The sequence below is a fragment of the Pogonomyrmex barbatus genome, unplaced genomic scaffold, assembly GCF_055798465.1.
Source record: "Pogonomyrmex barbatus isolate J1 unplaced genomic scaffold, ASM5579846v1 scaffold10, whole genome shotgun sequence".
In the NCBI taxonomy this organism is placed as follows: domain Eukaryota; kingdom Metazoa; phylum Arthropoda; class Insecta; order Hymenoptera; family Formicidae; genus Pogonomyrmex; species Pogonomyrmex barbatus.
This window is the reverse complement of record NW_028297099.1, coordinates 840,165-852,767: the sequence shown is the minus strand read 5'-3', so window position 1 is coordinate 852,767 and position 12,603 is coordinate 840,165. Positions and strand designations below refer to the sequence as shown.

The 12,603-nt window shown below is 37.2% G+C and overlaps 3 protein-coding genes across 9 annotated transcripts in view; all 3 read right to left on the bottom strand.

Moving 5' to 3' along the window:
* LOC105433751 (elongation factor-like GTPase 1) overlaps window positions 1-3,348 on the bottom strand; it is a 33,106-nt gene extending 29,758 nt beyond the window's left edge. Inside the window, exons 1-2 of one of the 2 annotated variants that reach the window (XM_089070639.1) lie at window positions 2,138-2,319; window positions 2-2,022 (exon numbers count right to left, since the gene is read on the bottom strand). In XM_089070639.1, coding sequence (XP_088926765.1) covers window positions 2-2,022; window positions 2,138-2,170 — 2,054 coding nt within the window. In that variant the 5' untranslated portion in view covers window positions 2,171-2,319. Of the gene's footprint in view, window position 1 lies in introns of both variants that reach the window. The other variant, XM_011649199.3, reaches the window with a different exon arrangement.
* A 1,135-nt stretch (window positions 3,349-4,483) lies between these two features.
* LOC105433741 (hydroxysteroid 17-beta dehydrogenase 12 spidey) lies at window positions 4,484-8,298 on the bottom strand. Of its 2 annotated transcripts, none has more exons than XM_011649187.3 (4): window positions 7,950-8,298; window positions 5,916-6,291; window positions 5,342-5,685; window positions 4,484-5,132 (listed from the first exon to the last, which is right to left on the bottom strand). In XM_011649187.3, exons 2-4 carry the CDS (start codon window positions 6,288-6,290, stop codon window positions 4,868-4,870), a joined length of 984 nt encoding a protein of 327 aa, XP_011647489.2. In that variant the 5' UTR covers window position 6,291; window positions 7,950-8,298; the 3' UTR covers window positions 4,484-4,867. The 2 variants fall into 2 exon arrangements, with proteins under 2 accessions (XP_011647489.2, XP_011647490.2); XM_011649188.3 differs by lacking the exon at window positions 7,950-8,298 and adding an exon at window positions 7,658-7,925.
* Window positions 8,299-9,120: 822 nt separating this feature from the next.
* On the bottom strand, window positions 9,121-12,589 carry Alg3 (Alg3, alpha-1,3- mannosyltransferase). 5 transcript variants are annotated; one of them, XM_011649191.3, is made up of 3 exons: window positions 12,431-12,589; window positions 12,159-12,290; window positions 9,121-12,055 (listed from the first exon to the last, which is right to left on the bottom strand). In XM_011649191.3, the coding sequence occupies exon 3, from the start codon at window positions 12,048-12,050 to the stop codon at window positions 10,740-10,742; it is 1,311 nt and encodes a 436-aa protein (XP_011647493.2). In that variant the 5' UTR covers window positions 12,051-12,055; window positions 12,159-12,290; window positions 12,431-12,589; the 3' UTR covers window positions 9,121-10,739. The 5 variants fall into 5 exon arrangements, with proteins under 5 accessions (XP_011647493.2, XP_088926781.1, XP_088926782.1 ...); XM_089070655.1 differs by having other exon boundaries at window positions 12,159-12,362; window positions 12,431-12,568; XM_089070656.1 differs by lacking the exon at window positions 12,431-12,589 and adding an exon at window positions 12,367-12,385.
* Between the last annotated feature and the right edge of the window lie 14 nt (window positions 12,590-12,603).

Here is a 12,603-nt window from a genome sequence, read left to right as displayed (position 1 = left end):
CACTGCTCGAGGATCGATATTTGTATTGTCTTCCTGCTCCCAGAACTTCTTTTGTTTATAATCAGTCTCATTCAATAAGATATTAGGTCCGCATTTTCGTGGGCCAAATGACCATATTTTATCTAGTACATTATCCTTCCATCCCGCCTCGCGAAAAGCCGTTTCCAAGTCATTCTTGAATATCTTTGCTTCCTTCTGTTTTTTATCAGACATGGATCTTTCGTTGAGTTGATTTTCGTCAGAAATAGTTTCGTGTTCTCCATTCTCCTCTGTATATATATCGCAGTAGTTGTCCAATTTTATCAGATTTGCATTTTTCTCTAATAATTTTGTTATGTTTTCCGGAAGAGGTTTCGCATCTATTTCAAAACGACATTGCCGATTCGACGTCCAAATTTCAAGGCTAACTTCCGTTGCTTTTTTCTCGATCGCTTCATTCACCATATCAAGTTTTGGAGGTGGCACTATAGTCTCGCGAAATGGCACGATTGGGTCAGATACGTTAATATCGATCTTGGCGTATCTCAGTTTCAGATCTTCCAAGCATCTCTCCAGATGAACCTCACCGGCTGTGCTCAGAACGATCTCACCGGTTTCTTGTATATGAACGATGGCACAGGCATCCGCCTGGTTCAATAATTTCAAACCGCTGATAAGTTTTGGCAAGTCGTTGGGATGTTTCGGTTCTAGAGCAACTCTTAAGATGGGAACCGCGAGGGAAGTTAACTCCGTGAACGAGGGACAAGCAATTGTCGTCGAGAGAGTCGCGGTCTTCAATACATGTTCTTCCAAGCCACCGATTCCAAAAACATTTCCCGCCGGTACATGATTCACAACTTCAAGCTCTCTTCCCATAAGAATGTACAATTTATTTACGGTCACCTTTGTGATATGTCTGCCAGGTTTTAAATCCTTTAGCACGAAAGTCGAGTCCACCTCCTCGCCCGCTTTCTCACATTCCAAGGCAACCGTAGGATTATGCTTCGGTCCTAAAACAAATACCTCGTCTCCAATTCTTATAGTTCCAGAATACACTCTCGCGAAAGCTATTAATGCACCATCTGATTTTTCTTCGACGACATCCTCGTGTTTTACGTTCTGAACGTTATCAGAAACTATCGTATCACGCGTACTTTCCTCGTGATTCTCAATAATAGTAGTAATTTTTTGCTCCAGTCGCTCTGCATGCTTCTGCCGAACAATTTCTCTTCTTTGTGCCAATTCTTCTGGTGTCAGAGACTTTGGTCTGTTCTCGGGCAACATATCTTTTTCTACTGGAAACATTTTTGATATAAATATAATAATTGGTGCTTCCGGCGATGGATCGCATAATAAGAACGCTTTTTTCAATCGCTGCGTTTCAACGGGTAAAGCAGAAAAATCGTTGTTCCCGCTTATCAATCGCTCAATTTTCTCGTCAGTTAAATTATGAGGTGCTGGAACCTTTTCACATACCATGTCGAGACATGTTTGGGCCAAGGGAAGCCATTGCGAGCAAATGGCTTGCAACTGTGCTTTCGGATCCGTGTGTCTCAAATCGCGCGTTGTCAATTTAATATTTAACTTTTCTGCCATAATCGGCAACTTATCTTTGTCTTTTCGTATCACTATAGTCTCATATAACACCCAGATATTCTCCAAAATCAATTGTACGAAAAGTGGTTTCTTAGCCTTTTCCTGAGCACCTTTCATGATTCTCTTTGTTTTGTTGTTTATGTAAAAATCTCCCCATAATGTTTTACGTAAGACCTTTTCACTGAATCCCAATTTGTTTGAATAAATTTTAGCAAATTCTTTGATACCAAATCCCCAACCATCAATTGCACTAGTAAAAAGAACATTTCCTTGTTCCGGGGAAAAATATAAATTTGAGTCGTCTATTTCTTCTAATACAGATTGCCAATCAGCCAAATCTCTCTCGTTCACTTTGTCCGATAGATTGCGATGATTTGCGACTATTTCCTCGCGTTCTTCACGTTCCATTACGTCGCTGGCAAATAACTCACCCATAATCGCGTTTACCTGTTCCAAGACTTGTGTCAAACGTATATAAGCATCTAATGGTGTTAATTTCATTTCCGTAATTAACCTATCGACTTTATTAAGTACTAAAATAGGTTTCAAACCCTCAACATACGACATAGAGAGGGCACTGCGTGTCTGAGGACATACGCCTTCCACCACATCGACTAGGATAATAGCTCCGTCTGATAATCGTACTGCTGTTGAGACTTCAGAGGAGAAGTCCACGTGCCCTGGAGAATCAATCAAGTTTATCACATGGTCTGTTTTATTGTATACATGATGCAGCGTTATGGAACTGGACTTCATTGTAATCCCGCGTATCTGTTCGTCCGGCCTACTATCCAAATAGCGAAGTTTTCCAGCCAGTTTGTTGGATATGATGCCGTTGCTCGCAATAAGAGAATCCGCCAGTGTGGTTTTTCCATGATCCACATGTGCTAGAATACATATGTTCCTGATACGCGTGGCGTCGTTTTGAATCTCGCCAAGTTTCTCCACACTGATGAAACGCATTGTTACTTAGATGGGGATAACAGAGAAAGAATGTGAAATGCTCTCAATGTATGAGTATGTACAAATATACATATGCGCTCCTATGTATCGTGTGCTCTACAATATCGGCAATTGCGAAAATAGAGTAAATGAATAAACGAGTAAAACGAATAACGCAGCGGCACGTACAATATATATATATACATATAATTCGATCTAGACTATATAATCTATAAAAACAATACTTAAGTTAATCGGACTGATGGTGTTCGCGCGCACGTGTGCAGCCTGCGAATGGTAAACACTATTTCAGTTTATTCTGTCTCCAACAAAACGCGTAAGGTTCGTTGAACGCGAGGATGTAACGCAGGTTGAACGGCCTCGCTGTCGTCGTGCGGAACATGCCAGCGGACATCGGTTATCGGCTCGGCGGAACAAGTCACACGCACACACACGAGTGAACGACGTGCGTACGGGCACGAGTATGGAGCTCTCCTCTTCGTCGACGTGTTACGCGTGGAAACGCTCGACCACGCAGCGGCAGTCGCGAGACGGAAAGACGGGATACTGCGATTGACACTTGCCGTCTTGCCACTTTAGGAGAGGTTAGGTGCGTCAAACGTGGACTCACGGCTTTTCTCTTCCTCACGCTTCGCGTGCACGCGCAATCGGCTCCTCACCAAGTATCTGCTTGCCAAGATTCGGCTTGATCCCTTGCGATTTTGAATTTCGATCAACGCGATGCTTGTCTCCTGACTCGTATCTCACGAAGTATCACGAGTATCCTTAAACGCGAAACGCGCGAGCGCAGACGGCCATATTCCCTGACGCGTAAAGTAGAGAGAGAAATGCGTGATTCGACTTGCGCGTGCGAGAAAAAATATCTCTTCCTCTCGGACGGGTGATTTTGACCGAACTCTGATTTATGATTTATCAAATAGTATTAAACTATATTATTTTATCACTACAACATTATTTTATTAACACAAGTAGTGCATTGTTAAAGTTAGTTATTTAAATTAATGAATTATATTATTCGCAATTTTGCTTTGAAATGAGTCTGCCGTTTGAATCGATTAATTAAGTTAATCAGAGTTCAGTACAAATCGTTCTAAGGTCAAAATGAAGCAATATTTGTTAAAATTTGCATCGTTCTTCGAGATAAATCATCAATAAAAACGAATCGTGCGCCTTTTGATTGCTGATTCGAGTCAATCGGTCACGATCAATTGCTCGTGATCTAATTCTTCTTGACGAATTTAAGTGTTTAAAATATAATTTTTTTACATACTTGCGGTTTTCCACGTATGTCCCACATTAAAATAAAACATAAGTTTCGAATCGGGTAGGGGCGAAAGATAGAGAGAAAATCGAAACAATGGAAATAGAAAACGCGGTAAAAAGAACAGACCTACTGGAATTGAACCGTGAACGAATGGGACCAATTTTTTTTACAGATGAGTAATCACATGATAATATAGGAGGAAGGGAAAGCGGATAATATCAAAGTCCAAATTTAATTTTAAATTTAATTTAAAATTTAAGTTAATTAATTCGTTTTAATTATCTGCTACCTGCCGTTGGAGAATCTCTTGAAATAAATCCGAAAAGATAGGTATGCTTTTAAATACATTCAATCATCTAGTGTTATTATAATAATCCAGAAAAATTAGGAGAGGGATTTGACATTTGAAGCCGCATAACGAATGATTTTTGTTCGATAATTTTTGTTCATATCTCTACAATGTTTCTGCAACATTACAATATTGCAACATGTAAAAGTGCTAAAGAAACTTTCGATACTTAAATCGCGTTTTTTGTATACATACACAAATTCACGGCGCGTATCATGTTAATGTTAATTGAAAATATACTGGTTACGTATAATTATTTTATTGTCGCAATCATAAATACGTAGATATAACGTACAAAATCTATCGACATGGTCTTTCAAAAAGAGGGGCGATTTAATGTAAGAATATTGTTTCTTTATTTTTAATTAGCCTTATATAAAAAAAAACAGATATTTTTGCTTACATGTTATGTAACAAATTTGCCAAAACTTAATATTAAATGATCAACGTTGTTGTGCTTATAATTGAAACAATATAAATAAAGATGATTTCAATAGGCTATTATTCTCTATACTTTTCTCCTAGAATAATGGATTTGTTTCATTGGATTTGCCACAACAATAGGGAACAATTTGCATTTCTTTAAAAGATAATTCAGACATGAAAATATCTAACTAAATACTTAACTAAACACAAAGAGCAAACACTCAAGAATGATTGAAACAATGCGTTGTGTTGTATATTAACAGGGAACGTCGTTGAAAAACTGTGCGAACTCAACTAGAGAGAACATCTCGTTGCGAAGTGCTTCGCACATCTGTCGGTTTCTTCATCCTCTTGCGAAGAGCTCGTCTTCTTATGTTAAGCATCGTCTTCGCCACTAACCACACTGCTCCTGTTTCACAAGTATACCGCAACGCATTCACAACGCCGATGATCAGGGAATGTGGTGGATATCCGGTCGTGCGTGATTCAATGCCGACCGTCCTCAACGAAGCCTCGACAAACTTTTCCGGAGTAGGCGCCATCCATGTTGGTCTCCTAAGAAAAAAAAAAGGCAGAAATAGCATATAGATATAGTTGGATCGTGAGAATTGATCGAATTCGTATAATGATAGGTATCAAAAACACTTTATATTCCAACCATTCAGAAGTTTAAAATTTTAAAAATATTTTACAAATTCTTCGAGTTGTAGGATTGTGTAAATTTGTAACGAGTTACGTTACAAGGAAGAGACGACAATTCTCACTTGATCTTGGACATCTTCGTGGCGACTGGTCCAGGCAGAATGCATTGGACTGTAACACCTCTCAGAGCCGCTTCCGTAGCTAGGTCGGCGCTGAGTTTGTCGATGTATGCTTTACTAGCGGCATAAACAGACAGATAAGGACTCGGTATAGCTGCGGCCGTCGAACTCACGTTAATGAGCACCCCTTTTCCTCGTTCCATCATGCTGGGCAGCACCGCCCTCGCGACCCCAGTCACTCCGGCTACATTCAATTGCAGTATTCTCGCGAGGACTTCCTCCGATACGTTCGTGAACAATTCGGGAAGATCATAGCTTGCGCCGGCGTTGTTAATAAGGACACCAACCTGTTCGGAAACGTTTTTTAGTTATTTTCTTTCGCTCTACCTGTACCTATTTCTCCTTCTCTCGATAAAAAAAAGTATCTTTTAAGACATCGTTAAGAAGAAACTTTCTCTCTTTTTACTCTTCTTTCTTAGAAAAAGGCCATCTCCTCTTTTTCGTCCTAGATTTTCTGAAGAAATAGTCTAGTCTATTCGTTCGAGATTCACAAGTAAAGACATTAAATATTCATTACCTCTAGATCTTGCGTTGCTTTTCCAATCTCAGCGTAAACTGCTTGACCCTCGGTTAAATCAGCTTCTACGACGCGAGTCTCCACACCGTACTTCCGTTCGATCTCAGCAGCTACCTCTTTCAATTTAGACATGGAGCGCGAGATCAAAACAATATCCATGCCCTTCTTGGCGAGCGCCTTGGCGAACGCTTTACCAAGGCCATCAGTTGCACCGGTCACCACTGCCCATTTCCCTTGCGTTCGTAAATCAATTCCAAATCCAAGACTCGGGGCAACTAACTTTTTCCACACTAGAATCCCGAACTTTATGAAGATCCTCAAACTGACCAGCGCTATTATCACTAGAAATATCTTGTCCCAGCAGATTAGCGCCATTCTATAATGCAAACAACAACATGCGTGTATCACGTGAAGAAATTAAATTAATTAATTTTGTTTACATTTATTTAATTTAATCGGCTTAACAATCAAATGCGATATGTTTAATAATTTGTTTCTCTTGATGTATCAAAATCATCATATACAATTCCTTCTCCAATAAGAAGTTGTAACAGAAGAAATATGAAATTACGTACAATTTAATTATCTTGACTATTATATATTAATTATCTGTTGTTATCATTGGTCAACAAGTTTGCTAGGTCAACAAGTTTACTAGGTCAACAAGTTTGCTCATTGCCGGTTTGATTGTCGAAAGTCATGACTTCGCGTCATATCAGGCGATACAGCCGACAATATCATCGATCGTATTGGCGATTTCATCGTTATTTTTTTTCTTTTTTTTCCATTCTTTCGTTTTTATTATTTTGCTTTGTCATAGAAAAAAATTACTAATGCAAACTACTCGCATCTGTATCTACGATTAGAACGAGTTTTCAGTATGCATTATTTCATATTATTCTAAAAAAATGTCTATCTATGCGCATATTAATCTTTGACTGTTTTTCTGTTTACATTTCATTATCTTATGTAATCTATTTCCTGTCTGACGATAGACGAATACACTTATGTAAGAAATTTTCCGTGATTTCTTGAACAATTTATAATTGAAGAAATACACTGATCGCACAGTTCTTCTATGTGCATTCGTATAAAATAAACATTCATTATTTCTCCCTTTTCTCTTGTTAGACATTTATTTTTTCGTTCTATACGTTTCTTTTTATATATTTATTTAAAATAATATTTATTTACGCAGATGGCTTGTACATTATCTTATATTATTATATCTACATCAAGTCATTTGGATGGAAGTGATAAGTGCAAAAATAGAAGGCACCGAGTTTCGTTACCATATAATATAAAAATTTACATACAATTTACATACAATTTATCCGTCTATTGTAGTGGAAATCCGTTGCATGATTGGTTCTCACAAAAAATAAAACAAAGTCTTTGTTGATAAAAATGTCTTATCATCATGACACGATAATATTATCTAATGTTAACAAAATAATGTTTTGACTAAATGTTTTGAAAGGAAATATCTGATATACATGCAAATGCGTTTCTAATATGTCAATGTAAATTAACTTTAATTTCGATTTAATTAACCTTTTTTTAAGAATTTTAGAAAAAAAATAAAGAATAAATTAAATAGTAAATAGTAAAATAGTAATTAATTCAATGGGCAATTCCTGGCCATAAACTCCATAGAATTTCATCGATGTTAGCTTTCTCCAACGTGTTTTATACTCCAATGCGTGAAGCGATCGCGCCACGACACTTTCTCACTTTCTCACCTGTACTCGACCTTTACTGACTAATCGACTCTTCTTCCGGTTCTCTCGGTTGTCCGACGTTGTCCCATGAACTTGATTTTGATCCGCGACGATGTTACGCTCGCAATCTCGTCGCGGAAATTAAACAATCAATGTGCTCGTTGAGACTGCTCGATATTTCACGTTAAATTGCAATATTTCAGGTGTGTGAAGCGAGTGAAGGACAAGGTCGATGAACACGACGGGCGGCGAGCCCGTAAAATCGGATCGGTATTAAAAAGCTAAATTATTAGGATCAAATTACTAAACTTACGTCTTGATTTCGGGCTACTTGCCCTGTCGACTGCCGGCATTAGACTGCGTCTTGCGAAAGCGGTCGCGATCGATGTTTAACGTCGGAATCAGGGGGATATCAGCGATGCGCGCGCGCGTACGCACGCAATGTCAGGGCTGCTAGAGCGTGTTCCTGCTGGTTTGACAAAACGACCCATCCCCGCGACGAGGACATAGCGGTACCTTCGTCCACGTGGCAGGGCAAAAGATTCGCTGTAAGAATGAAAATAGCGGTGGGGAGATTCCTGCGATGAAGAGAGAAGACGATTCTTTCTTTGACACACTTCGCGGCGGCTTAACTCTCTCGGCCTCCTTTTGTAAACTTTGTACTTGATTTCTTCGATCGCCCGTGCGATATATCGACTTTGATACATTCGCGTTTTTATAGGTGCAGGTAATATTTAAGAAAATAGCTGGGCATAGCATGCTGTTGATAAGTCAACTCAATTTTTCAAGTTGTGTTTCATATATATATATATATCCTGAGAAAAGTGATCTATTCCTGAAAAAAATAATCGGTCAAAATTTGCCTACTAATTTTGTTTACAATAAATTTTTAGTCTTTGAATTTTTTTTTGTAGTTTTCAAATAATCGACACTTCAAATTTCTATATTATGTTAGCTTAAGAATATCCGTAAAGAATACTGCGAATGTGATCATACGATGTTAAATAATTCTTATTGCAGCACTTCCAAAGCGTAAAAATTTAACACCAGCGAATAGAACTTGCGCATCTAAATGAGAATAGTAATTGCTATAACTAGTTTCATTTTTCATTTCTCCTCTTCTTTAAATAAAGAAGTACAAGTAATCGTTGGTTAGGAAATCTTGACCATGACGAATTAAAATGACATAAAAAGTAAAGTTTAACCTTAATTTTAACATGAGTAATATAAAAAAAAAAATTAATACATTGCGATCTCATTTTACTTGCAAATACCACCTTCGTGCGCAAAAGCAAAAATGAAAAAAAATGAAAAAAATGAAAAAAATTGAAAAGAAAAATAGATAAATAAAACATGAATGTAGCAATGAGTTTAGTTAAACTCATTATTTGTTTTTTTTTTTTTATGTATGTACGCTTCTAAAATACTTATCTCGAAATGTGGAACTATTCGTGACGCTGAGGACGCGCTTGAAAACGAGATGATACTGTTCACAATTTATTTTCTTCTTTGTACAAAAAGTGTATGTTACATATATTCATACATATATTCATATGTGTTTATTAGATATAACCTTGCACAATCATATGCAGATCACGAAATCATAAATACATATGTTCATGGGCATATCTAGGATTTTTTTTGGGTGGGGAGGAGGAGGCTTATCAATTTATTAATATATAAACAGCAATCTTTTGTGTTAATAAATTGCTCTTTTGAATATTTTAGAGCTTAGAATATTTCCCCGTTCTTTTTTTTAAAGTAACAAAAATAGATTAGATTTTGTCATAACTTTTATATTTTTTCCTGAAAAAAGTATAGGCAAAATACAGTTATTAAAAATGAAATATAGATTTGTAATATTGCTATTGTTATTATTATATACAAAGTATGATTACTTTCCTAAGGAATTTAAAAAAAATTCAAAAAAGAACAAAGAGAGAGCTCCTATATAAAAAATATTGCTAAATATTATTAAAAAAAACTACATAAATAAAAACTGATAAATTAAAGTAAAATAAAAGGAAAAAAAAGAATGATGAAAAAAGATTATTTAACAAAATCATTCAAAATTTACAAAAAAAAATATGATTTTTTTTCAAAATGATTTAACACAGGATTTACAATGTCTCTGTGAATTGACATGAGCCCATGTAATTTAAACGATCTTCTGTCACTGAGTTACGTAAATTATTTTTTAATCGCCTTAAGGGTCAGCAGGAGAGACTATGGAGACCTCTATCGGAGATAAATTCCTTTTCACCCATATTATGGCCAAAATATTGCGAGAAAAGCTATATAATTATGATATTTATAATCAGAATATTTTCAGATTATTTTGACGAAAGCTACAGAACGATTTTTGTAAGAAAATGTATGAAAATAAATAATTCATTTATGCGTAAATAGATTTGCACTATAAGACAATAAGGTGCAAATATTTTCATCTATTATAAATTTTTTTAAGAGCCAAATTGCAAAATCCGGCTCTGTAGCAAGAGTCATAATTTTATTAAAAAATACGTAGAAAAAGACTCATGGCAGAATATTGCTTCTACGAGATGATATATACGAGATGGTATACTCAAATATATATCTAAACTGTAAATAAGGAGTAGTTACATTTATTTTAATTATTTAAGAGCTAAATTGCAAAATTGGCTCTGTAAGTAGTTTTGTAATTGTAAAAGAAATTATCTTAAAATTTCATGACGAAACATCGTTTCTATAAAACAAAATATAATTGAGTACAGATACATATCTGCACTGTAAATAAAGAGTGGATAATCATTTTAGATCGAAATTAGCCCGTCACTCCTGCCGACCCTTAAGGATGAAACAGCCTTTTCGGAAATAGCAATAAGATAGTAATAATAGTGTTAATATTTTATATAATTTCGAAATGTGAAATTTCAGGAGAGAGGGGGAGGTTCAATTCTCCTCTAGATATACCCATGCATACATTTATCATACGTATCAGGAGATGGACGTTATATAATAGCGAAATTTTCGAATGAAAACATTTAGTCTATGTATTTTATACATAGATCATACAGGAATATAATCGAGAAATGCGAAATCTAAATATACATGTATTCACCCTTCATTTCTCTTTGGCGGTATTCGATCTATTTTTAAGGATTCCATACAATAAAATTATATGACACATATGCAATGCTGCGCTACTGAACACCGTGCTCGGATACGTGTTCCAGCACAATTCTATCACACCTAGGATGGTCAATTTAAGGACAGTCTTATAGTCAGTACACCACGCGATATACGGTAACGTGTGGTAGTACCATATATAGAATTGATAATGCAACGATCTGCTGAACATAATACCGATGAAATTCGCGACGAAGAAGGGATAAACAAATAACTGACTTACTGTAGACATGTCCACCTTCTCTTTTTTACGAAGCTGAGACTTCAATTCCTTTCCCACATGTTTCAATCTTGCGTATGATTTCATGTAAGTGATCCAAACAGGCGTGCAGTATAGTAATGTTAGTACATGTAGAAATAACAAAGACATATGCAGGTATGGATGAACAAATATCTCTTCGGGTAAGAATCTCCAATTTACAGTCCATTTAAACTCGAAGACTCTACCCAAATTAAAAGCACCCATTATATAAGCCATTGAATTCTCCAGCAAAAATGGAAGACCAAGAATCAGCTGGATTAATGCACAAATAGATAAATGCATCAATGTCTTGAGTGTTCCTAGCGTGCACAAGTAAGCAATGAGAAGTGCTGGAGCAAATAGCAGGATATTCATTTTGATGGATACAGCAAGACTGTATAGCACGCTACCTAAGAACCAGCGGTTGTCCAGAAATGCGTTAATGGATGCATACAGTAGCACCATCGCTACTGGATCATTGAAGAGTCTTAAAACAAATACCGAATGTATTCTATAAGAGGTGCAACACATCAGGATGAGAACGTAAGGAGGTACTTTTTTGGTCCGCGCGTAAATCCGGAAGATCAATGTCAACGTGACCACATACAATATTGCAAAGAGATATTGCGCTATCCTTATATTAGCACCATGCGAAGTTATATAGTAAAGGCCGGAGAAGACATAGACAAATCCGGCAGGATAGACCAGCGGTCCGGTGTCACCTCGTAGTTTCGAATAGTCTACCGTACCGTTTAGGAATCCCTCAACTTCTTGCATATAGGCCCTCCAATCAATTTCTGTATATGATACTGCTTGAATGATCACCACGTTCACGACAATTTCCAGAACAATGAACAATTTCGCCGTGAATGACAACTTTTTCGGATCAGTCAAAAAAGCGGTGAGTTGCCGCCATTGCAAATAATTGTCCAGCCAACCCTTGTTATTCCTCCTCGAGGATCTACCGGGATTGAGGTTAGGTCTCGCCTCCCTGCGTGGCGCCATATTGTCTGGAACACGAATATACCTGTTTTCTATCGTTTATTCTATTTTCGATTATGCATGCAAACAAATTCGAGCACACGAGACCAAGTCCTTAGTGGCGGATATTACCTGATGACTTTTCTGCAATACTCCGAGAGGTTATCCGGACTCGCGATCAGTTCATCTGGCGTGATAATGAATAACTCGCTCGCCGGAGCGATAATCCACCGTCACATTCCGTCACCCGATCTCCCGTGGGAACTACAAAAAAGATATCTATCTTTCGCTTCTTATGTACCGAACGACAAATCTGTTTTTCCTTGGCACGGATATCTACGGAGTCGTTTTGGAGTAAACATGGCGCTCACAAGATAAACAGAGCCGTTGTACCGTGACATTACCTGTAAATGAATTTCTAGTATTCATCCCGGTTCATCCTTTTTCCTTTTCTTTCCAGGGTCTGGTTATATGCTCGTTTCACTTGAAGTGCGGAAGGTGTGGAACAAAGCAGGTACGGAAAACGGATCTTTTCACAGCGCAAGGACGACCAATCGCGTGGCGTGCGTGACGCGTC